The 19,477-nt window shown below is 37.2% G+C and overlaps 1 protein-coding gene across 2 annotated transcripts; it reads right to left on the bottom strand.

Moving 5' to 3' along the window:
* Nucleotides 1–6,131: 6,131 nt before the first annotated feature.
* Nucleotides 6,132–18,870, bottom strand: LOC107569471 (glutamate receptor ionotropic, delta-1-like). Of its 2 annotated transcripts, XM_016255574.1 has the most exons (5): nt 18,662–18,870; nt 15,442–15,608; nt 12,484–12,724; nt 9,645–9,783; nt 6,132–6,626 (listed from the first exon to the last, which is right to left on the bottom strand). In XM_016255574.1, the coding sequence occupies exons 1-5, from the start codon at nt 18,830–18,832 to the stop codon at nt 6,229–6,231; spliced, it is 1,116 nt and encodes a 371-aa protein (XP_016111060.1). In that variant the 5' UTR covers nt 18,833–18,870; the 3' UTR covers nt 6,132–6,228. The 2 variants fall into 2 exon arrangements, with proteins under 2 accessions (XP_016111060.1, XP_016111061.1); XM_016255575.1 differs by lacking the exon at nt 9,645–9,783.
* Between the last annotated feature and the right edge of the window lie 607 nt (nt 18,871–19,477).

Raw genomic sequence — 19,477 nt, 5'->3', positions numbered from 1 at the left:
TCAGTACGATTCTCTCTCTCTGCTTGTGAAAAAGGAGCACAATTATTTCACCTCAGCAGAAGTTTTTAACAAAATACTATTAAATTTAATCTATGAAAGTTACGTTTTGGATGTGTTTTTCTTCCGCTGTCTAAAGTTTAGATGACTGCAAATTTAAACTTACATACATTTTATTTCTAGGTTATTGATAAAAATAAGACACCTATGCTAATGTAGGTGTGGCTACCTAGCATATGAGATTCATGGCTGCAATGGCTGCAATATTGGGGGCAATTGTAACAATGTGTTACAATTGCCCCCTAGCCACATGGCCGAGTGAGCACCTTGTTTGTCTGTGTTGACATACTACATTTAAAATTATTAGTGTCACACATTGTACAATGTAGTATTGTTGCCGCTTTCCACCATGTCCTGAAGACGCTGTGTGCTTTGTTGTGAAAGCGAAATTACTTTGTTTGGTCTTCCAAAAGAGGACGATATCCGCTTCTTCATGCCTAGAGCTGATCCGTGCTGGTCGCTGAGGGAATACATCAACTTAGTGCTGTGGATCGCCGGATCGGCTTTCACCGTGGACGAAGCCTGGGGTCATCACATGTGCTTGCCTCTCCTTCATCGGATCCGCCGGCTGCGCCGTTCTCAACCCCGCCGCCTCAGCTCACTCTAGCTCGGCCTCAGCTCACGCTAAGCCGGGGCTTCTGCTAGGCCGCTGTGTTTTCCGTTGTGAAAGCGAAACTACTTTGTTTGGTCTTCCAAAAGAGGACACGACTACAAATCAGTGGTTAAGTTGTATTTACAACACTGTTCCAGAACAGTTTAACCCAAATATCCAGATGTGTGCCGCACATTTTATGGAGGACTGTTTACTAATCCTGGGAGAGTAACGTTAGACTAAAATGCTGGCAGTTCTGACTCACATAAGTACGTTTTCATTTAAAGGATTTGCCACTGATGATTCAAATGCGAGTTTTGGGCAGTGTGGAGTAGCACTTGTTGTTTGTCATTTCTCTGATCACAAATGCAAACAGGGTTTTATGTTTACGAGCCGCGATGCAATGCAACGCTACGCGTAAAAAGACAGGATAAGTCATTATAATCAGTAATTATGTCCCCACTGGATGCAACAAATGTCTCGTTTGTAATGGGTTTTAATGTTTTTGTCTCGTCGCTCCAGCCGGGACACGGCATCAACAGTATGGTAAGGGGCGTAACATTTCCGTCTCACGCTTGATCACAATGCCAATGCTGGCAAATCACAGCACACCTCGCTTTTTCAGACCGATGAGCTTTGTAAAAATCAACGCGTTTCAGAAAGACGGGGCATAGAGGAGAAACAATAATGTACAGTATGTGGAAAATAATGTGTTTTTTTTACTTTAAACCGCATAAACACATTTCATTACACCAAATACACAAAATAATGTTCTTTTTAGCAGCATCATATGACCCCTTTAAATCTTTAAAAAAAATAAAATGAATATCATCGACACATGATCTCTTTGAGTTATTCTGTTAATATGTCTGTCTTGTACGATTTTATTAAGGTTTGGTTAAAGACTGTTCTTGGCTCATCAGCTGATCTATGTGTGTGTCTGTGTACATGTTTTTCTATCCCGATGGGAACTTAAACCTGAATACACACCGACTCATGGGGACTCGTGTCACTGTGAAGACCTAAATAGAGGGCCCTATAAACAAGCTTATAAATCGTACAGAATATATATATATATATATATATATATATATATATATATATATATATATATATATATATATATATATATATATATATATGTAAAATTGCAGAAAGTTTTCTGTGAGGGGTAGGTTTAGGAGTAGGGTTGATTTAGGGCGATAGAATATACAGTTTGTACAGTATAAAAACCATTAAGCCTATGGAGAGTCCCCACAAGGACAGTAAACCAGACGTGTGTGTGTGTGTGTTTGTATGTCACAACTTGGTTGTTAAATCCAAAAGTCCTTTTGAAGTTCCAAAACTCTTTAATAATCCACACTGAAGGGTATCCAAACAAGGCAGGCAAACTAAACCAAAACACTGATGAGACCGGGCAAACTGAAGATTAAAACTAAAGGTTAATTAATGAAGCAGACCTGAACAGAATGACACCACCAACTCAGTAATCATGACAACTAAGGATTGGTATGAACTAGAACAAAGGAAAAAAGAAACTGAATAGAAACAAAATAAAAATCTATATAATTAAAATATATTTAAATTATTAAAATGTAGTTACCACTAGAATAGTTGCTCAATCTTCTGCAAAAATAGAAATAGACTTTTGCTTTCTGCTTGCATATGATGCCTAACATCTAAATGAATTTGAACCATATTAAACAAAACAAAAAAGTAACATTATTATTACAAGATCAGTAAAGTGATTACTTTGAGGTAGGCTTTTATTTAAATTATTTTTCAGTAGTACAATCACCCCACCAAGGGGGCAATTGTAACATTCTGACTGGCATTTAATTTAGTATTATTGTCTTGTCCTTATTAGTGAAAATATATAAATTGTATGCACCTGTATTTGTTTCTTGTATCAAAATATGACTAGTGTATTTCAAGTAGTTTGTGAGTTATATAGGAAAATGAGAAAAAAAACTGTTACAATAGCCCCCTATATTTGGGACCCCCAGTCTCCCCTACATTCTGATGAATTGGATGAATTATTTCATTTGCATGACATTAGTTTATGACAACATTGTGGCAATGTCTTGGTAACATTTCTTTTTAAAGAATCATTTCTAAAGTTCCAGAAATGCCTCAAATGCCCTCAAGAATGAAGCTAGTTATTCCCATGGAGAACATTGTCATTTTCTTAATTTTGTTCGCATATATTATGACAAAACTGGATATTGTCTGGGAAATGTACAAAATTGATTAATTAAATTGTCTCAATTTTATTACCTTTGTGGAGATACTAGCCTAGAATTCTTCATGCCTCAGTGGCACATATCTTTTTTCTTTGCGATCAGGCACAATAGTGCCAGTCTTTCATTATGATTTATTCAAAGCTGTTATAAAATACTTTTTAAACACATACACTTGACCTCTTTACATCAGTATTACATTTTATAAAAGCAATAAGCCCTGTGAAGCCATGATTTACAGTGATTGTTGAAAAGTTAAGCTGGTGTGCCGTGCTTAAAGGGTTAGTTCACCCCAAAATTTAAATTGGCCCATAAATTACAGCGGGTGTTGCATGCATAAGTCCAAAATAAGTTAAATAAAAAGCCCCCATCCATAAAAAAAAGTGTCTACGACTCCGGGGGGTGAACAAAGGCCATCTGTAGCGAACCAATGCGTTTTTGTTAGAAAAATATTCATATTCAAAATGTAATAATCACTTTAATGTAGCTTGCGCTCACTGTTGTACCCGGAAGCAGTTCCGGGCAGAGGACGTATGAGGTCGGCTTTGCGCAAGTGATGAACGCGGAAGCGCAGGGGAGAAATCAAAACAAAATAACGGTCACTAATTTGAAGTACAAAATGAGGATTTGTAAAGAAGAATGTCGGAGGATTTCAATATAAGCCAAGAGGAGACTGGTTTTCCTTTGCTAAAGTAAGGAAACTTTGCTTCCTTTGCTCCTGTTAACAAATGTTGGTTTTCACGAGACTCACTGGCGCATGCGCAATGCTGAACTCATACGTCATCAGCCCGGAGCTGCTTCTGTGTAGGACTGTTGGCGCAAGCTACATTAAAGTGATTATTACATTTTGAATATGGATATTTTTCTTACAAAAACGCATCGATTCACTACAGAAGGCCTTTGTTCACCCTGTGTGAGACACTTTTTTTTATGGATGGGCGCTTTTTATTTAACTTCTTTTGGACTGATGCATGCAACACCAGCTGAGTGGTATTAAACAGCTTGAAATATCAAAGACAATTTTTAATATAACTCCGACTGGATTCGTCTGAGAGAAGAAAGTCATATACACCTAGGATGACTTGAGGGTGAGTAATTTATTGGCTAATTTTCGTTTTTGGGTGAACTAACCCTTTAACAAAGCCTCTTAACTGTTTTAAAATCACTATAAACCACAACATTTTGATGCTTAATGCTTTATTAAATTGTTAGTACATATACCTTGCAAGGTTCAAAGCATGCACAGATTTGTTGTAATTGCCATAAATCTCCTCTATAAATCGACTTTTATTTATGTTTTTTGCCCATTTAATGTTAAATGTTATATTAGATGTGTAGTGTTTCAGATGTGCATTACTGTTTTAGATGTGTGTACTTTTTTAAATGGTTTTTAGTGATAAAATTCCCTGTTTGGTTATTTTGCACATGAACAGTGTCTCATGATGTGGCTTCAGGTCAATACTGAGATACATTTTTATATATATATGTACATCACCACAACAAATATGGGAATAACATACGTCATTGAGAAGTTATTTAATGAGTCACTGCAACAAATACGGTATGGTCTGGTTACATCTAACAAAGTGTAACTGCACAGAGCACAGAGTCTGTGCTGCTATATATAAGGCACATACTGAATCTTCAGTTGTACCTTCAAGTGCGACCCTACGGGATCAACAAACATCAATATTTCTCCAAATTGCAACTGCAAAATTACTCAAGCATCAATCAAACGATGTAAACCATATTTCTTTATTAAAGATTAAGAAACTCCAAGCAGCATATTCATAAATAAAATAAGAGTCTCCCTTATATGTAATGTTACAGACTATGCTATGATACTGTTATATTTCATGGAATATTGGATATTTTTTTCTAAAAATCAAAGGGGCACAAGTGTAAGGCAGTGAAGACACTTAACCCTACAAATTACACATCCTTACCACCACTGTCACCATCTCAAAGCCACGGGTTGTGTTACACAGTGTAATATATCACTTTGGTTCACATTAGTAACTATTTGGACTTGTACAAAATATACAGGATACAACCTTGATTTATGACTGACAAGCAAATGCAGGGTGAAATCTTCTTGAAAACTGGTCTATGTGCACACTGACAAATGTCCTTCTCTTTATGAGTTGACGAATGGAAAATTTCAGAGTGTCTGTGGAAACTAACAGGAAAATATGCACAAGTAGCTGTAAATGGAGTGTGTATAAGGTTGTTCTGGTTTAGGTCACAAACATAATATGGTTGAGATTCATAATTGGTCCGAACCTCCTGAAAAACGATTAAAAAACAGCATGTAAAAAGAATGTAAATGTTTAATTGTACAGTAAAAAAATAATTCATATGTGTGTTTGGACTATTTAGAATTGCCTGCAAGAGATGTTTGTCCAGTTGTGGGCGTACCAACATGGCTTCATTTACTCCAATCACATATTCCCCTTGTTTATGTAAATTATGAAAATAATTTAATATACAAGTTGTTGTTGTTGGTTTTTTTGTGTCTATATACTCTGTGTAAATGTTGTACAAAAAATGGTTTTGGCAGAATATCAGAAAAGCAATGATAATACAACTCTTTCACAAATGACAGCATGAACTGGTGTAAAATGTCTTTGATGTACCACAAATTAAACTGTTGTTATGTTTCAGGAATACAATTGTTCTCTCTGGGCTGGTTGTGCTCACAGGCTTTTAAAACAGTCTGAATTTCAGTTCAGTGCTGCTGCCATGATTGCAAGGATTTAGCTTGTCTGAGACAATATTTCCGCACAAGTCACTGCTATACTATTTTGAATGGTTAGCTTTTGCTTGTTCAGTAAACCCATAAAGAACAGCAACTCAATGCAAGCACATAAATCTATATCAGTAATCCACAACTAAAATCTGAAAAGGAAGCAAAATTAAAATGGCCTCACTGTTTGCAGGTTGAAGAAGATTTATGTAAAAGGGGTGCATGATTATCAGCGCTCAGCTTTTGGGTTCCTACGGCCGTGTATGATCATCTAGTAACAAAACGTGGAGAGACATCTTTTATTTCGGCACTTAGAAAACAATCACAATGAATAAGTCTTTACCCATAGAGAACAAAATTCACAAAGCCATTCAAACAGTCATTTTGAATTTTTTTTTATATGTCCTTTTTTGTTGTTCATTTGTTTTTGTATCTCAACTTCAAAAATTGAGAATATTCAAAATACACTTTTACTTACTTCTTTTAACACCGCCACAGTTTCCAAAGCTCCAACAGCAGCTCAGCTTTCTTCCTTTGAAAAGCAAGTGGGAGGCAGCACATGGTGACGATGACCTTAGATGGATGTACTATGCTCAATAGCTTCTGGGATGGGTCCTCCTGGTACTGACTGGTAGGACATTGGCATGGGCGTCTTGGCGGGACTCTGTCGGAACAGACCCCCGTTGGGAGCCCTGTGTTTGCATTGGACGGAGGGCATGGTGGAGCTGCGGAGAGGAAGGGGCAGGGTGCTGCCAGGACCCTGGGCCAGCATCCGGCCCACCCCATGAGCTTGCTCCGGGAGGAAGGTGCTCACAGACAGGCCCGTGCCCGGGTAGTCTCGCACAGCCTCCCGCTGCTGGCTGGGCAGCATGCTGCCGATGTCCAGGGCAGAGATCTCGATAGATGGTGCGGGGATCTGCTTGTGTGCCATGTCCTCGTCCATAAGACTGTTCATACGCCGATGCACCTGTTCCAGGTTCACCTCCTTGTCCTAGAGAGGGTGAGAGAAGAAAGGAGGGACAGAGAGGCTGAGATCGGCTGGTTCCAGGATGGGATTTTTGCTTTTAAGCTCCATGCAAGTAAGGCTTATTTGAGTTACTGCAGGGTGTGCTGCGAATTTACTAAAAATACCCAGTTGGAAAGTTCAGATAGTAGAATAGTGTTTGAAATAAAAGTTTTATAGAATGTGCACCTTGAAATCAAATTTGGCCAGTGGGCATTTAAAATAATGATGCTTGAGTGACACTAAACCTGCCTTTACAGTTAACATCACCAACAACATTAGTGCTGGAGCCAACCTGCATTTCATAAAAGACATTAACAATAAAATATACAGAAATTTTTATGATTGCAGTTAATTCTCAGTTAAAACACAGCATGCATTTTAAAACCACATACTTGCAAAATATTTGCGTAAACAATTTAGTATGTAAAAGTGTTTTTAAAGTTTGTTTATCATTTTTATGTTTTTTTGCTTTAAAACAAACAAACAAACAAAAAAAAAAACAGTGCAATTCATATTGCAATGCAAGTATGTGCTGCATTCTGTGGTCAAAGAGCTTTGCTTACGATGTATAATATAATGTGTATTGTAAAGTTTTTTTTTTTTGTAACCATAATTATTCACTTGTACCACAATGCAAAACATAAAGATGTAAAATCATTCCATTACAGAAATAAAAACTATGAGGAAATTAAGGCCAGGTGAAAGCTAACATTGCTTCCCCAAAATCAAGTCTGAGTTTTCTCTTCGTCTTGTGTTTGTCTTTTTTTAGCATACTTTCTGAAGCATAAATAAATGTTTTAGGCCATAGTTAAAAATTTTAGTTTACATTTTAAATTTAATTTAGTTTTAAACCTAGTTAGAATGTACTTCTATTGATTATAAAATCTACAATCAATTTTATGATGCTATATCTGGGTAAAAAAGGAGCATACGTGTGTGTGTGTGTGTGTGTGTTGATCAAATAATAAAAGTGAAAATGGCTCCACTGCTGGAACACAAAGAAATTGAACATAGTAGTTCAAAGCCAAAGCAGAGAGACCTAACTAGCCCATAGGTCCCATCTAATCTGCAATTAATTTTGAATATTTATGTTTTGGAATCATGCACAAGAAATACAGATTGGCTCCAGAGTCCACCACTGTTATAGTAAGGTCACAAACTGTTACACAAAATTATTTGTTAAGGTCTCACAATATATGTAGATTAATGAAGCTATGCAGCATCAAATGCAAAGACACATTAGAGAGTAATAAATCTTTGGGAGGAATAGGTCAGGAGTTAAGGCTGGAATTGCAAAGCAATTGCACTGGGTAAATTAGTCATATTAGGTTGAAGCAGACTTTATCGCCGTTCAGTAATCCTATTTGTCTTAAATAATGAAAGAGAGTTGGGTGAAATTTTAAGTTATAATGACTCAATAAGTTCGTTTTTTTCATTGTTAAGTTTATATATATATATATATATATATATATAATATATATAACGGTCTAACTGTCTAACTGTCTAACCAGATGCAATGACTTCTAAACCAACACTTTTTGTTGTTGATGTATTTTTTTCCCAAACAACTGCTACTACACTCTTAAAAATAAAGGTGCTTCACGATGCCATAGAAGAACCTTTTTGTCTAAATGGTTCCATAAAGAACTTTTAACATCTGAAGAACCTTTCTGTTTCACAAAAGGTTCTTTGTGGCGAAAGAAGGTTCTTCAGATTACAAAAACGCAAGAAAGAGATGGTTCTTTAAAGAAGCTTTGACTGAATGGTTCTTTGTGGAACCAAAAATGGTTCTTCTATGGCATCGCTTGAAGAACCTTTTGAAGCACCTTTATTTTTAAGAGGGTACTGCATAATGAATGAAGCCAGAAATTGCCAATTACTCCAAAATTCTGAGGTCACTTGTACTATAAAACCGTGTATATATTCATTGTTTAGTCATTCCACCATAGTCAATCAACAGATGGTAAAACTGACTTGTAAACTACATCCAGAGGAAAGTAAAAATGCAGGGTCAGAGACCTAGCATGTAGTTTATTATTGCAAAAAAGTGAACTGGTGGTAAAGATAACCCTACCTCAGCTTTAATGTTCTTTTAATATTTTAAACCAAAACCTGAGCTTTCCAATCTTAAGGAGACAAGAAGAGTGTGTACTAGCTTTGCTTCAGGCCATCCAATCATTTTCAGCTAACTTTCTTACTATAGTGGGTCTTGTTAAGAATCCCCATGGTTCTAAAGTGTAAATTTGAGTCTAATTTCGATTGTGATATAGGAGGAAAAAGGTCTGAGATCTTAAATCCAGGGCATCTGCTGCCCTACCAATGCTATATTATTAACGCTAGTGGAATCTTGTTGCTTCTTTCATAGTCATGTGCACCACTAAACAATCACTTGAGTGAATTTGTTTCTCATGATCTTAAAACCCCTTTGATCTAAATGCTTTGCTTTTATTGCTTGAGATATGTTTTGAAGACAAATATAAATTGGGCCAAATGAATACATTTTCAAAACTAAAATTCTAACTAAAATGTTTTTAATGAACAAGTTGGAGCAGATATTGAAGGAAAAGCATCCAACAAGTATACAGCAAACACAGGAACTCCTTCAGTACTGTTTAAAAAGCATCCCAGGATGCATTTAGTCATTTATTATGATGTGTTTAGTCATTTAAATTATAAATAAATAATAGCTTATTGACTCCACAAATAAATGCCACCAATTAAACAGCAGAAGTGTGTTTAACTCTAATTTTGATTGAACTGGAAAATCATTTATCATCTTTAATGTGGCATTGTGCTAATCGTTCAAAAACAAAACAAAAATCTCAAAGCAGGAAAAGCAAAGGCTTAATTCTAAACCCAACACAACTTGGAACGTGAATCAGCTAAATGAGCCAAAAAACCCCTGCAAAATAAAGAAATAAATCTTTAATATTAGATGGCTTCTACATCTGGTCCGGTTAATTCCCAGCCAATCAAAGAAGAGGCCTACAATTCTATTCTGACCTGTGTCAATAGCTTCTGCTTCATTCCAGTCTCTTTCTCTGTCTGTCCAAATGTCCTTGCTCCCCTCCGAAGAAGCAGTAGCAATATCATTATATGTCAATGGACCAGAAACCCTTGCCAGTCTGTAATCCTTAGTATCCTGCATGAGATCATAAACAAATGAAGAATAAATGTAAAATAGAAAATATAGAGATAAAAAAAAAATCCATAAAACTCGTCCACATTGACATATAATTGCAACAGGATGTCACACAGTAAATTACTAGGGATTATTGACTGTTTGGGGTTTGAGTTATGTTTTTGGGGTGGCTCTTTTTTTTTTTAGAATAACTGAGCAGACAGACTCATGCAAGCACCAAATTTGCGCACACTTTAGTTTACGGATCCACATCAACCCTGTTCCAGTCTATTAGATGCAATTTCATTGGCAGTGGATGAGGCTTTAGAAAGGCTTATAAAAGAGTGAAGTAATTATTCAGATATTTAGAAATAGGTGATTTGAAGAGAACAGTAAAGTTAGACACTTAATTGCATCATGAAGGCACAGTTATGGGTATAAAGTGTTGTTTAAAACACTAAATGGAAGAAAGAACTAATTAAAAGGGAAGAGATGACCATTACAAGGTTGCCAAAAATCTAAGGAATTTTCTGGTGTATAATCATTTGGAATCATTTCCAAATATTTGCCACTGCCAAGGAGTAAGGTGCTCTGAAACAACTCTGTATTTAAGGCTTTTTTCCAGCTGAAAATTTCTGGTAATCATTTGGATGTTCAAATCATTTATATATATATATATATATACAGTGGGGAAAAAAAGTATTTAGTCAGCCACCAATTGTGCAAGTTCTCCCACTTAAAAAGATGAGAGAGATCTGTAATTTTCATCATAGGTATACCTCAACTATGAGAGACAAAATGAGAAAAAAAAATCCAGAAAATCACATTGTAGGATTTTTAAAGAATTTATTTGCAAATTATGGTGGAAAATAAGTATTTGGTCAATAACAAAATTTCATCTCAATACTTTGTTATATACCCTTTGTTGGCAATGACAGAGGTCAAACATTTTCTGTAAGTCTTCACAAGGTTTTCACACACAGTTGCTGGTATTTTGGCCCATTCCTCCATCCAGATCTCCTCTAGAGCAGTAATGTTTGGGGGCTGTCGCTGGGCAACACGGATTTGCAACTCCCTCCAAAGATTTTCTATGAGGTTGAGATCTGGAGACTGGCTAGGCCACTCCAGGACCTTGAAATGCTTCCCTGGCGGCTCAGTGTGTTACTGATGGTAGCCTTTGTTACTTTGGTCCTAGCTCTCTGCAGGTCATTCACTAGGCCCCCCCCTGTGGTTCTGGGATTTTTGCTCACAGTTCTTGTGATCGTTTTGACCCCACGGGGTGAGATCTTGCGTGGAGCCCCAGATCGAGGGAGATTATCAGTGGTCTTGTATGTCTTCCATTTTCTAATAATTGCTCCCACAGTTGATTTCTTCACACCAAGCTGCTTACCTATTGCAGATTCAGTCTTCCCAGCCTGGTGCAGGTCTACAATTTTGTTTCTGGTGTCCTTTGACAGCTCTTTGGTCTTGGCCATGGTGGAGATTGGAGTGTGACTGTTTGAGGTCGTGGACAGGTGTCTTTTATACTGATAACAAGTTCAAACAGATGCCATTAATACAGGTAACGAGTGGAGGACAGAGGAGACTCTTAAAGAAGAAGTTACAGGTCTGTGAGAGCCAGAAATCTTGCTTGTTTGTAGGTGACCAAATACTTATTTTACCGAGGAATTTACCAATTAATTCTTTAAAAATCCTACAGTGTGATTTTCTGGATTTTTTTTTCTCATTTTGTCTCTCATAGTTGAGGTATACCTATGATGAAAATTACAGGCCTCTCTCATCCTTTTAAGTGGGAGAACTTGCACAATTGGTGGCTGACTAAATACTTTTTTTCCCCACTGTATATATATATATAAGTTACATGATTTATCCTCCACAGAAAACTCTGAAATGCAAAAGTACATACCATTCTTACTTAGGATTCAAAGAAAAATCAAATTGGTGGAATATAGTAACTCTGTTCCGAAACCTTGTGAGATGTCTGCCTAGGTACACTTCAAGACATAATAGTCATGGCACAATGTAAAAACTGATCCAAAAGGTAAGATTAGATACCTTATTTTGGACAAACTCTAAAGCATTACTGCATTTATTGTTTAGAGAGAAGACATTTCTAGAATGCAGTGCAATGAGCTCAATGAAAAAATTAATTAATTAAAAAAATCCAAGATAGTGCTGATTAAATATATGCATCCAATACTGAAAAGTGTCAATAAAATAACTTGTGTACTATGTGTTTTTATAGTATCACATTTTAACTTACCAAAATGCTAATTGCAGTATCTGAATTGGTGACACGTGGCTCAATGAGCAGAACTATAAAAGTTTATCTCTATGTAGTGTGCTTTAGATCAATCACTGAGGTTCCATTTCAGTTGGATGCTACCTTGAAAGTACACGGCAACTCACTAGGTTTTGAAGCAGAGCTTTTGTGTTCTGAAATGTTCTAAACTCCACAATCACATCTTATTAGTAAATGTGACATTCTAGACTGTAAATCCTGCTTCATTAAGGGCACTGTGCACACCCCAAGCACAAATAAAACCTGTTGTTATTTTGAATAGGTGGGGGGGGACCAATTTTGATTTCATCAGGGCACACCTATAATTGTGTGTACTGGAGCTCGACTAAATCGGGGCTCGCGTCTGCTGCGGGATCCTTAAAGTAGAGTGTGGCAGTGTCCTCTCCCTGCTCTGTCTTCCTCGCCCTGAGCTCGGTCACCTCTTTGGGCTGCTCTTGCCGACAGCGATTGCTGTTCCACCACATTTCCAGTGCGGCCACCAGACAGGCCAACAGGAGCCCCGCTGCTAGGATGCAGAAGACGCCGGCGAAGCTATGCAGCTTGAGCGAGCGACCATCCGGTTGGGCATTTCTGTGGCTGTTGAGGTCACAGCGGCCAGTCCGAGGCCACCACTTCTGTTTCAAGACATCCAGGTCTCCTTTCTCCTGCAACTCCAGAATCCTGTGAAGGATGACAAAGGGATGTACTTATTTTATGTGAAGTTTTTCTTATGGTTGCTTCCTTTCCTCTCAAATTTTCTGAATGCACCCTGTGCACGTTAGCCAATCAGTAAACTTGTAGGTGCCTCTCTATGTTTGCTGACCAATAGCAGACGAGGGAGTGTTTGAGAAACTGTTTGGAAATGGTTGTTATGAGTGGCACCTCTAATTTTGTTGTTCTTGGCAAACACCACAAATAACTAACACAATGGTACGGATAAAACAGAGCTATTTTGCAAGGTGGCGAGTTTGTCCCCTAACTGGACCCCTAAACATAACAGCAGTGGGGCATTAGCAGTTTGCATAAAAACATACAAACAAGATTATCCAAATTAGCCACCAATTTGGCAAAACGTAAAATAGTTACGAATTGCCATAAGATTGTGCTGGACCAACTGGCAACATCTTAGAAACTATCCATAACACCATTAGGAGTGCAAGGCAATGCCCTATAGCAAAGTTTTGCACAAGCAAACACCACACAAATTTTCTACATGCACAGATGCACAGAAATCACTTAAAGCAGCTTAATGCCTCACCGTAAGCAGATTAAATGTTTAGACATTTTATACCTTTGCTGGTACAAACATAAACTAGTAAAGTAAGACATGTTTAAGTAAATAAAAAGATTTTTTTTTTTTAAATTCAAAAATTTGTCAGTGAAGGGCTCCTCCACAAGTAATACAGGTGTTTCATGTCTCTTCAATGTAAAACGCAACATGCAACATGCAAGGGGGCTACCAACAGTTGAGAGTGGTAGAGAGAACAGATAATGATGGGCCACAAAGCAAAATAGTAAGATGAATTCTTCACTTAAGATGAGATGACATTATGGTTCACTGTGTAATAACCTGCAAGCTTCCTCCCAGCTACCTCAGAATGTATTTCCCCAGTCGCCCTAGGCCTTTTTTTATTTTTGGAGATTTTGCTATTATTTTATAAGATGATAGAGTGTAGATAGTAAAGTAAAAGTGAGAGAGGGAAAATGGGATCAGGGCCCAATTTCACAATATTGTTAGCTCACCTTGAGCTAAAACAAACAAACAAATAAACTACTCTTTATAATTATTAGTTATAATTATAATTTATATATAAATTGTAACTATAAAATGTTTCTTAACATAAAGAGTTTTATGCAACTGGCAGGACTTGAATCTTGGTCCCTATGAGTAAACAGATACATGCAGATATAAACTTTTTTTTTTTAATGTTGGGTGTCACATGTTCCCCGTTTTGTCTTGTGTTTCTTGTGCCAGTTTGTAGTCTTTTGTAGTTTAATTTCTGTTTTGTTGTCTCCTCGTTTTCCCTTGTGTACTTAATCATTGTGCTGTGTTCGAAATCACCCGCTATACCCTCATTCACTATTCCCTACATTAGTCCACTAATATAGTTCAGCTGAAGGAGTGAATAAAAACGAGTGAGCGAAAATCGGACACTGAGTGTGCCGGAGGGGCTGCTACTTTTGCATAATTTGTGCTTGCTGTTTAATAATCATTAGAAAACTTTGCAAACTAGCAGCTCCAGTAGTAATGAAAATAACTATCTTGAACTGTCATAGAAGCTAGCATGTATAAACATTCAGTAAAATATTTAATAGTCAATTATAAAGAAATGTATACCTGATATTAGGCTGTACTCACATTGAACCAGGAGTTTCAAAAGTGGATGGATGGATGATTCAGCTGCACGTGCCATCTTCTAGCAAGATGAGGTTATTCATTCGTCACGACCCTCACAGTGCATTATTGGTCTTCTCTAGCCATTGAATGTACATTAGTTGTACAATCGGTATTTTGTGGTACATTATGGGATTGCACTCGATAATATCCACTATGGTTTTGGACACCACTACAAATGGCTGTCCCCTCAAATAATGCCTCTTTTATAGTGGGTGATTTCGGACATAGCCCCGGTTTCCCTGTGTTTCATGGTCAGCTGTTGTGTAACACTAGACAAGAACTACAACATAAAAGTCCAAACATAACACAAAACCGGGAGCATTTGACACTGAGTATTGCTGGTGGTTGGGTCATGCTAATATATTCTAGATAGATCAATACAGAGTGAGTGAGAAGGCAACCAAAGATCATTATCCAGCTTAACAAAATCCAAAGGCAATGCAATTTAACAATCTTAATTGGTTACAAGTGATTATGTGGAGCTTTAGACAGTCTGCTGGCATCTGTTACATTCACAAAGGGATCAGTTTGTAATGCATGTAAAACTAAACCCAAGAAACAATAAGTAATGTGAAATCAAGGCTTTGTGTGCAATAAGTATGGCTGTGAGTTGTGGGAGATTCAAGGCACCTATGAAATTGTGAGTCATTTTTGTGGTAACTGGAGCAGGTTAATGAAATACATTTGAAGCATATGTCTGCAGAATCTTGAAATGTTATTGCATGTTATACTATCTCTTGAAAACATTCACAAAACAACAGAATATATATTATATAATTCTATAAGAAATGTGTAGAATTGTGCAAAATATTTCGCCTCATTCACTTTTTGTACGACACATGGGTTTTTGCAGTAGCTAGAAAACTCTTCACCATACAATTAAATTCCCCAAAGCACAGTCAACTTAAAATAATTATGACAATAGCTTTTGCCTGAACAACAGATACTCCTTACACCATCTGCATGTTATTTTTAAGAGGTGAAACTTAAAAATACTCACTTTTGGGAGATAAGGTCTCGGTAAGGACTCCCATGCTGCATGGCGATTCCATAGCCTTTGCTGCTCATGCTGTTGCCAGCTACAGTGATGGTGCAGTCGTCATCTGTCAGTGCTGCATACTCCACCACGGCCATGTCCCACAAAAATGCATAAGGTCCTTTTTTGGCCTGCAAAAAAATTAAATAAAATACAGCATCATTCTTAAGGTTCATTAAAGCCCATTCACAACATTAACGAGAACTGTATTAGTGTTAACTGTTCATAACAAGTGTGTGCTGAGGTTATGTAGTCTGCCACTTTAAATGATCATGCTAAATTGCTGAGTGGGTTCTGATTGACTGTGAATTCAAAGTTTTTTATCCTTCATCAAAAAAAAAAAAAAAGTGAAAGTGATTCTAATGATATAATTCCTTTGTGTTGTTATTGCTATAGCTGTGTTGTGGGCATCCCTTTTCTCATAGATTTATAATGATTTTTAAAAATGTATAACCTTAGTGACTGGAAGCAATAAAATGGATCATTATTTATAGCCACAAAGGTTATTATTGTGTAAGTGTTTTATCATTGCAATCACACTCTGGAGACTAATCTATTGAGTTCTATCTCGTTAAAAGGAGCTTCATTGATCTAAACCTGCCCTCATTGGCTGATTCAAAGGATTTCCCATCCTCAACTCATTATGTACTCTAAAAGACTCCCTAGTCTTCCTCTTTGATCTTTAAGAACTGACACTGAATGTCCGTTGTTCATTTCAAAAGGGTACATTAAGAACTTTTAAAAGATGACTTGAGAGAAAAGTCTCTTGTATAGACAGTTCTAAATGTTACCAGCTCTAAATGTTAACGACTGATATTAAATGGCAAATACTTTCCCTGCAGTCTACAAGGTAGTGCTAGGCAGTCCACTGAAAATTTTAGAGAAAATGAAATACAATGGGGTATTTATGGGTATACAAGTTAAAGCAGTATTTATTAAATATATAAAAAGTAACTTAATCAGCAAAGTTTCTTCTACAAAAATTGTCAACATAGAAAGTAGAAAACATTTCCGCCTATAATAGCATTTACTTGGTTTTAGTTTCTGTACAGTGAGATATGTGATTGGATGAAAAAAAATCATTGGGAATCACTGACCTAGCAATCAGACCTAGCAACCAGTGGTGTAGTAGTTACTCAAGAGGTGAGCATACTGTGAAATTATCAAGATCCCATTGTGTGTTAGTCCTGCTTAATGCTGAAGCAATCTACTGGCACAGGCTTATGCTTTTTTTTTTTACATCGAATGTAATTATTTTTTGTGGCTTATTGTACTTTTAATAACTTTTTTCCCCCATCAAGCACATCCTGCAGTTTAGAAACAGTAGGCTAAATTTTATGGCAAATCACATTGACCTTGCACAAACCGGTAAATGGTCAATAAATGGTAAATGGTAAATAAAAATGTCTAGATGTAACATGCAGCTGGTTGCAGGAGCAATGAGAATTTGAGGAAGGATCTAATCGCAGCGGTATACTCATTTAAATAACATTCAAAAACCAAACACATACTGAAAAACAATACTGAGATGCTGCAAACTATAAAGAAGAGAACTGACAATACACAACTGAAACAAAGGGCTAGAAATGCACAGCTAAAAACAAAGAAGAAAATAAAGTGGCCAGGTGGGGAAAATAAATGAACAAGTAACCAGGAAAATTAACTCAAACAAACGCAAAAACAAGGGAAAACACAGATGAATCCTAACAGAAAGACAGTCCTTATCCTTTCCAGGCGTTAACTAAGTGTGCATAAATACATATTTGTGGATCAGGATTAACCCATGTAATAGATGTCCTATAAAAATACACTATTCGCCTATGCCCAAAAGGAGGCCATCCCCCTTACTGAACCTGAGTTGTGCTTCACATAAACGTGTAATGTCTACACCAGACATAATGCATGAAGTGTTCGTTCTTCTGCCAGACTAAATGATGGGGGAAAGATGCTTGTACGCTAGCCATCTGAGCACTAAAGACCATGAATGGCACCTTTGGAACATAACTAGCTCTGAAAGCATATGATCGGAACTCCAGACGAGCCAGCTACAAAGGCATGATTTGGTGAAATGCAGAATTGACAGAGTTCCAACTGACACGCACATTCCATTTCAAAACAAAAATTTCAACAAATGCCCCTATTCATACCCCTTCAGCACTAGCTTGTAAAATTCAAATATTTTTACTGATTGTGACGGCAAGCATGTGTAAGGCAGGCTCAGCTGAACTGCCATGCATGCAGGTTCCACAGCTCCAGCTGTTAGGATTTCAGATTTTACCCTGTACCTGAGAGAAAGTCCTCAGTGGTATCATCTATGGTGGAACTCACAAATTCTCCCCATTTCTGGAAACCATGACTGCTTGGGCCACTCTGGCAATGAATAACCAGCGCTCTCATCTACCCTCAATACCATGACTGAGGTGAGACCCTTAAGCAAGGCACCGAACCCCCAAGTGCTCCCCAGGCGCTGCAGCAAAAAATGGCTGCCCACTGCTCTGGGTGTGTGTTCACTACTGGGTGTGTGCACTTGGATGGGTTAAATGCAGAGCACAGATTCTGAGTATGGGTCACCATACTTGGCCACACGTCACTTCACTTTCACTTTTTTTTACGTTCTTTTTGGAATTTTCAGTGTGAACGCACTACTTGCACTTCTATACTACAAAATGGCATAGAATAGTGCATATGTATATGCGAACTGGGACGCACCTATTAAAAAAAAAAAAAAGTCTAATGCTTTTGGATCAGTTCATTATCTGATGACTCAATGTCCAGAGCTCAAAATATTCAAGAATTCATTTGGCATTTCTTCTGGCATCACCATCATTGGTGATGGTCATTGAGAAGTCAGGAATTTGAGGAAAATATATGTCACATTCATCTGCTGTATGTTGAATATTTGATTATAGCAACCGAATTGCCAAACAATCATTGTTTCATTGTTCTGCTGAACTGACAAACTTTTCTGATTCTGAATTTCAAAGGGATACCCGAACAATTACAACAATTGTAATAGACAACATTTGGACGCAAATAACAGATTAGTGAAGATTGAAGGATTATCCCAAAAGATTATGTAAAAAAATAAATAAAAATGGATTACACCAAAAACACAGTCCTCAAAATGTCTGTGTTTTCATAAATTTCTGAAATCACATTGCAAATAGGTGAGCAATGGTCATACCTTGCGTATGCCTTCAGAAGGGCTAGAAACTGAGAAGTCCTGTCCATTGTTTTTGCTGATTGTCCTCCACAGCTCTGCATATGTGCTGTCCTGCTCCAGTGGGTTTGTACCTTTGGCTCTGAAGTAATCATACACCGCTGAGTCCCTAACGGTGCCGTAGGCATAGTCCATCTGCCTTGCAAGATCCTGAAACGTTCTGTTGGATAGATGGACAAGATCATGTAAAAATGTTTTGAAAAGATCAGGTAAAAAGTTTAATAATCATGATTAATGTTTGTTCCAATCTCTCACCTTACATTATGAGCAATAGATGCAATTGCTTAAGAAAGACTGAGAGACACTTGAAATGCACATGGGATGTTTACAGTTTAAGTGGAATAGCACACCATATTAGTGAAAGTATAAATCCTTTAGTTTAAATGTGCTCATGTGAACAGGTTGTTGTATTTTGTTTGTTCTGAGGATAGAGAATAAACTTTCTTTTCCTCTCCCGAATTCCTACACAACTTGTAACGCTCTAAATCAACATTTAGATGCAATACATACTTGCATCTGAATTTATGGTATGCATTCTAAGATAACATTTAATGCGTGTATGTACTTTCAATAAACATCAGAGCACCACCCTGTGGCTGAATAAGGCAAGGACAATAGACCACTGCCAAAAATATGTGTGCATATGTTCAGCAATTACAATACAAAACTTACAAGAGATACATCACAAGCTACACTGTAAAAAAAATAAGTATACTTCTTTGTAAGGATGGTTCTAAATAAAAACCATGGCTCCCAACCCTAGTTACAATGTTTGACTAT

The sequence above is a fragment of the Sinocyclocheilus grahami genome, unplaced genomic scaffold, assembly GCF_001515645.1.
Source record: "Sinocyclocheilus grahami isolate Dianchi unplaced genomic scaffold, SAMN03320097.WGS_v1.1 scaffold1348.1, whole genome shotgun sequence".
Lineage (NCBI taxonomy): Eukaryota > Metazoa > Chordata > Actinopteri > Cypriniformes > Cyprinidae > Sinocyclocheilus > Sinocyclocheilus grahami.
Note: the sequence above shows the minus strand (reverse complement) of the source record. Positions and strands in the feature narration are given on the sequence as shown.

Bases quoted from the DNA above. Each gene is read 5' to 3' on its own strand.
- LOC107569471 (XM_016255574.1), bottom strand. From the start codon at position 18,832: ATGGACTATGCCTACGGCACCGTTAGGGACTCAGCGGTGTATGATTAC. The intron at 15,609-18,661 runs GTATGACCATTG...ATTTTTTTGCAG, and splicing joins CTTCTGAAGGCATACGCAAG to GCCAAAAAAGGACCTTATGC. The intron at 9,784-12,483 runs GTGACCGAGCTC...GATCTCATGCAG, and splicing joins GGCAAGAGCAGCCCAAAGAG to GATACTAAGGATTACAGACT.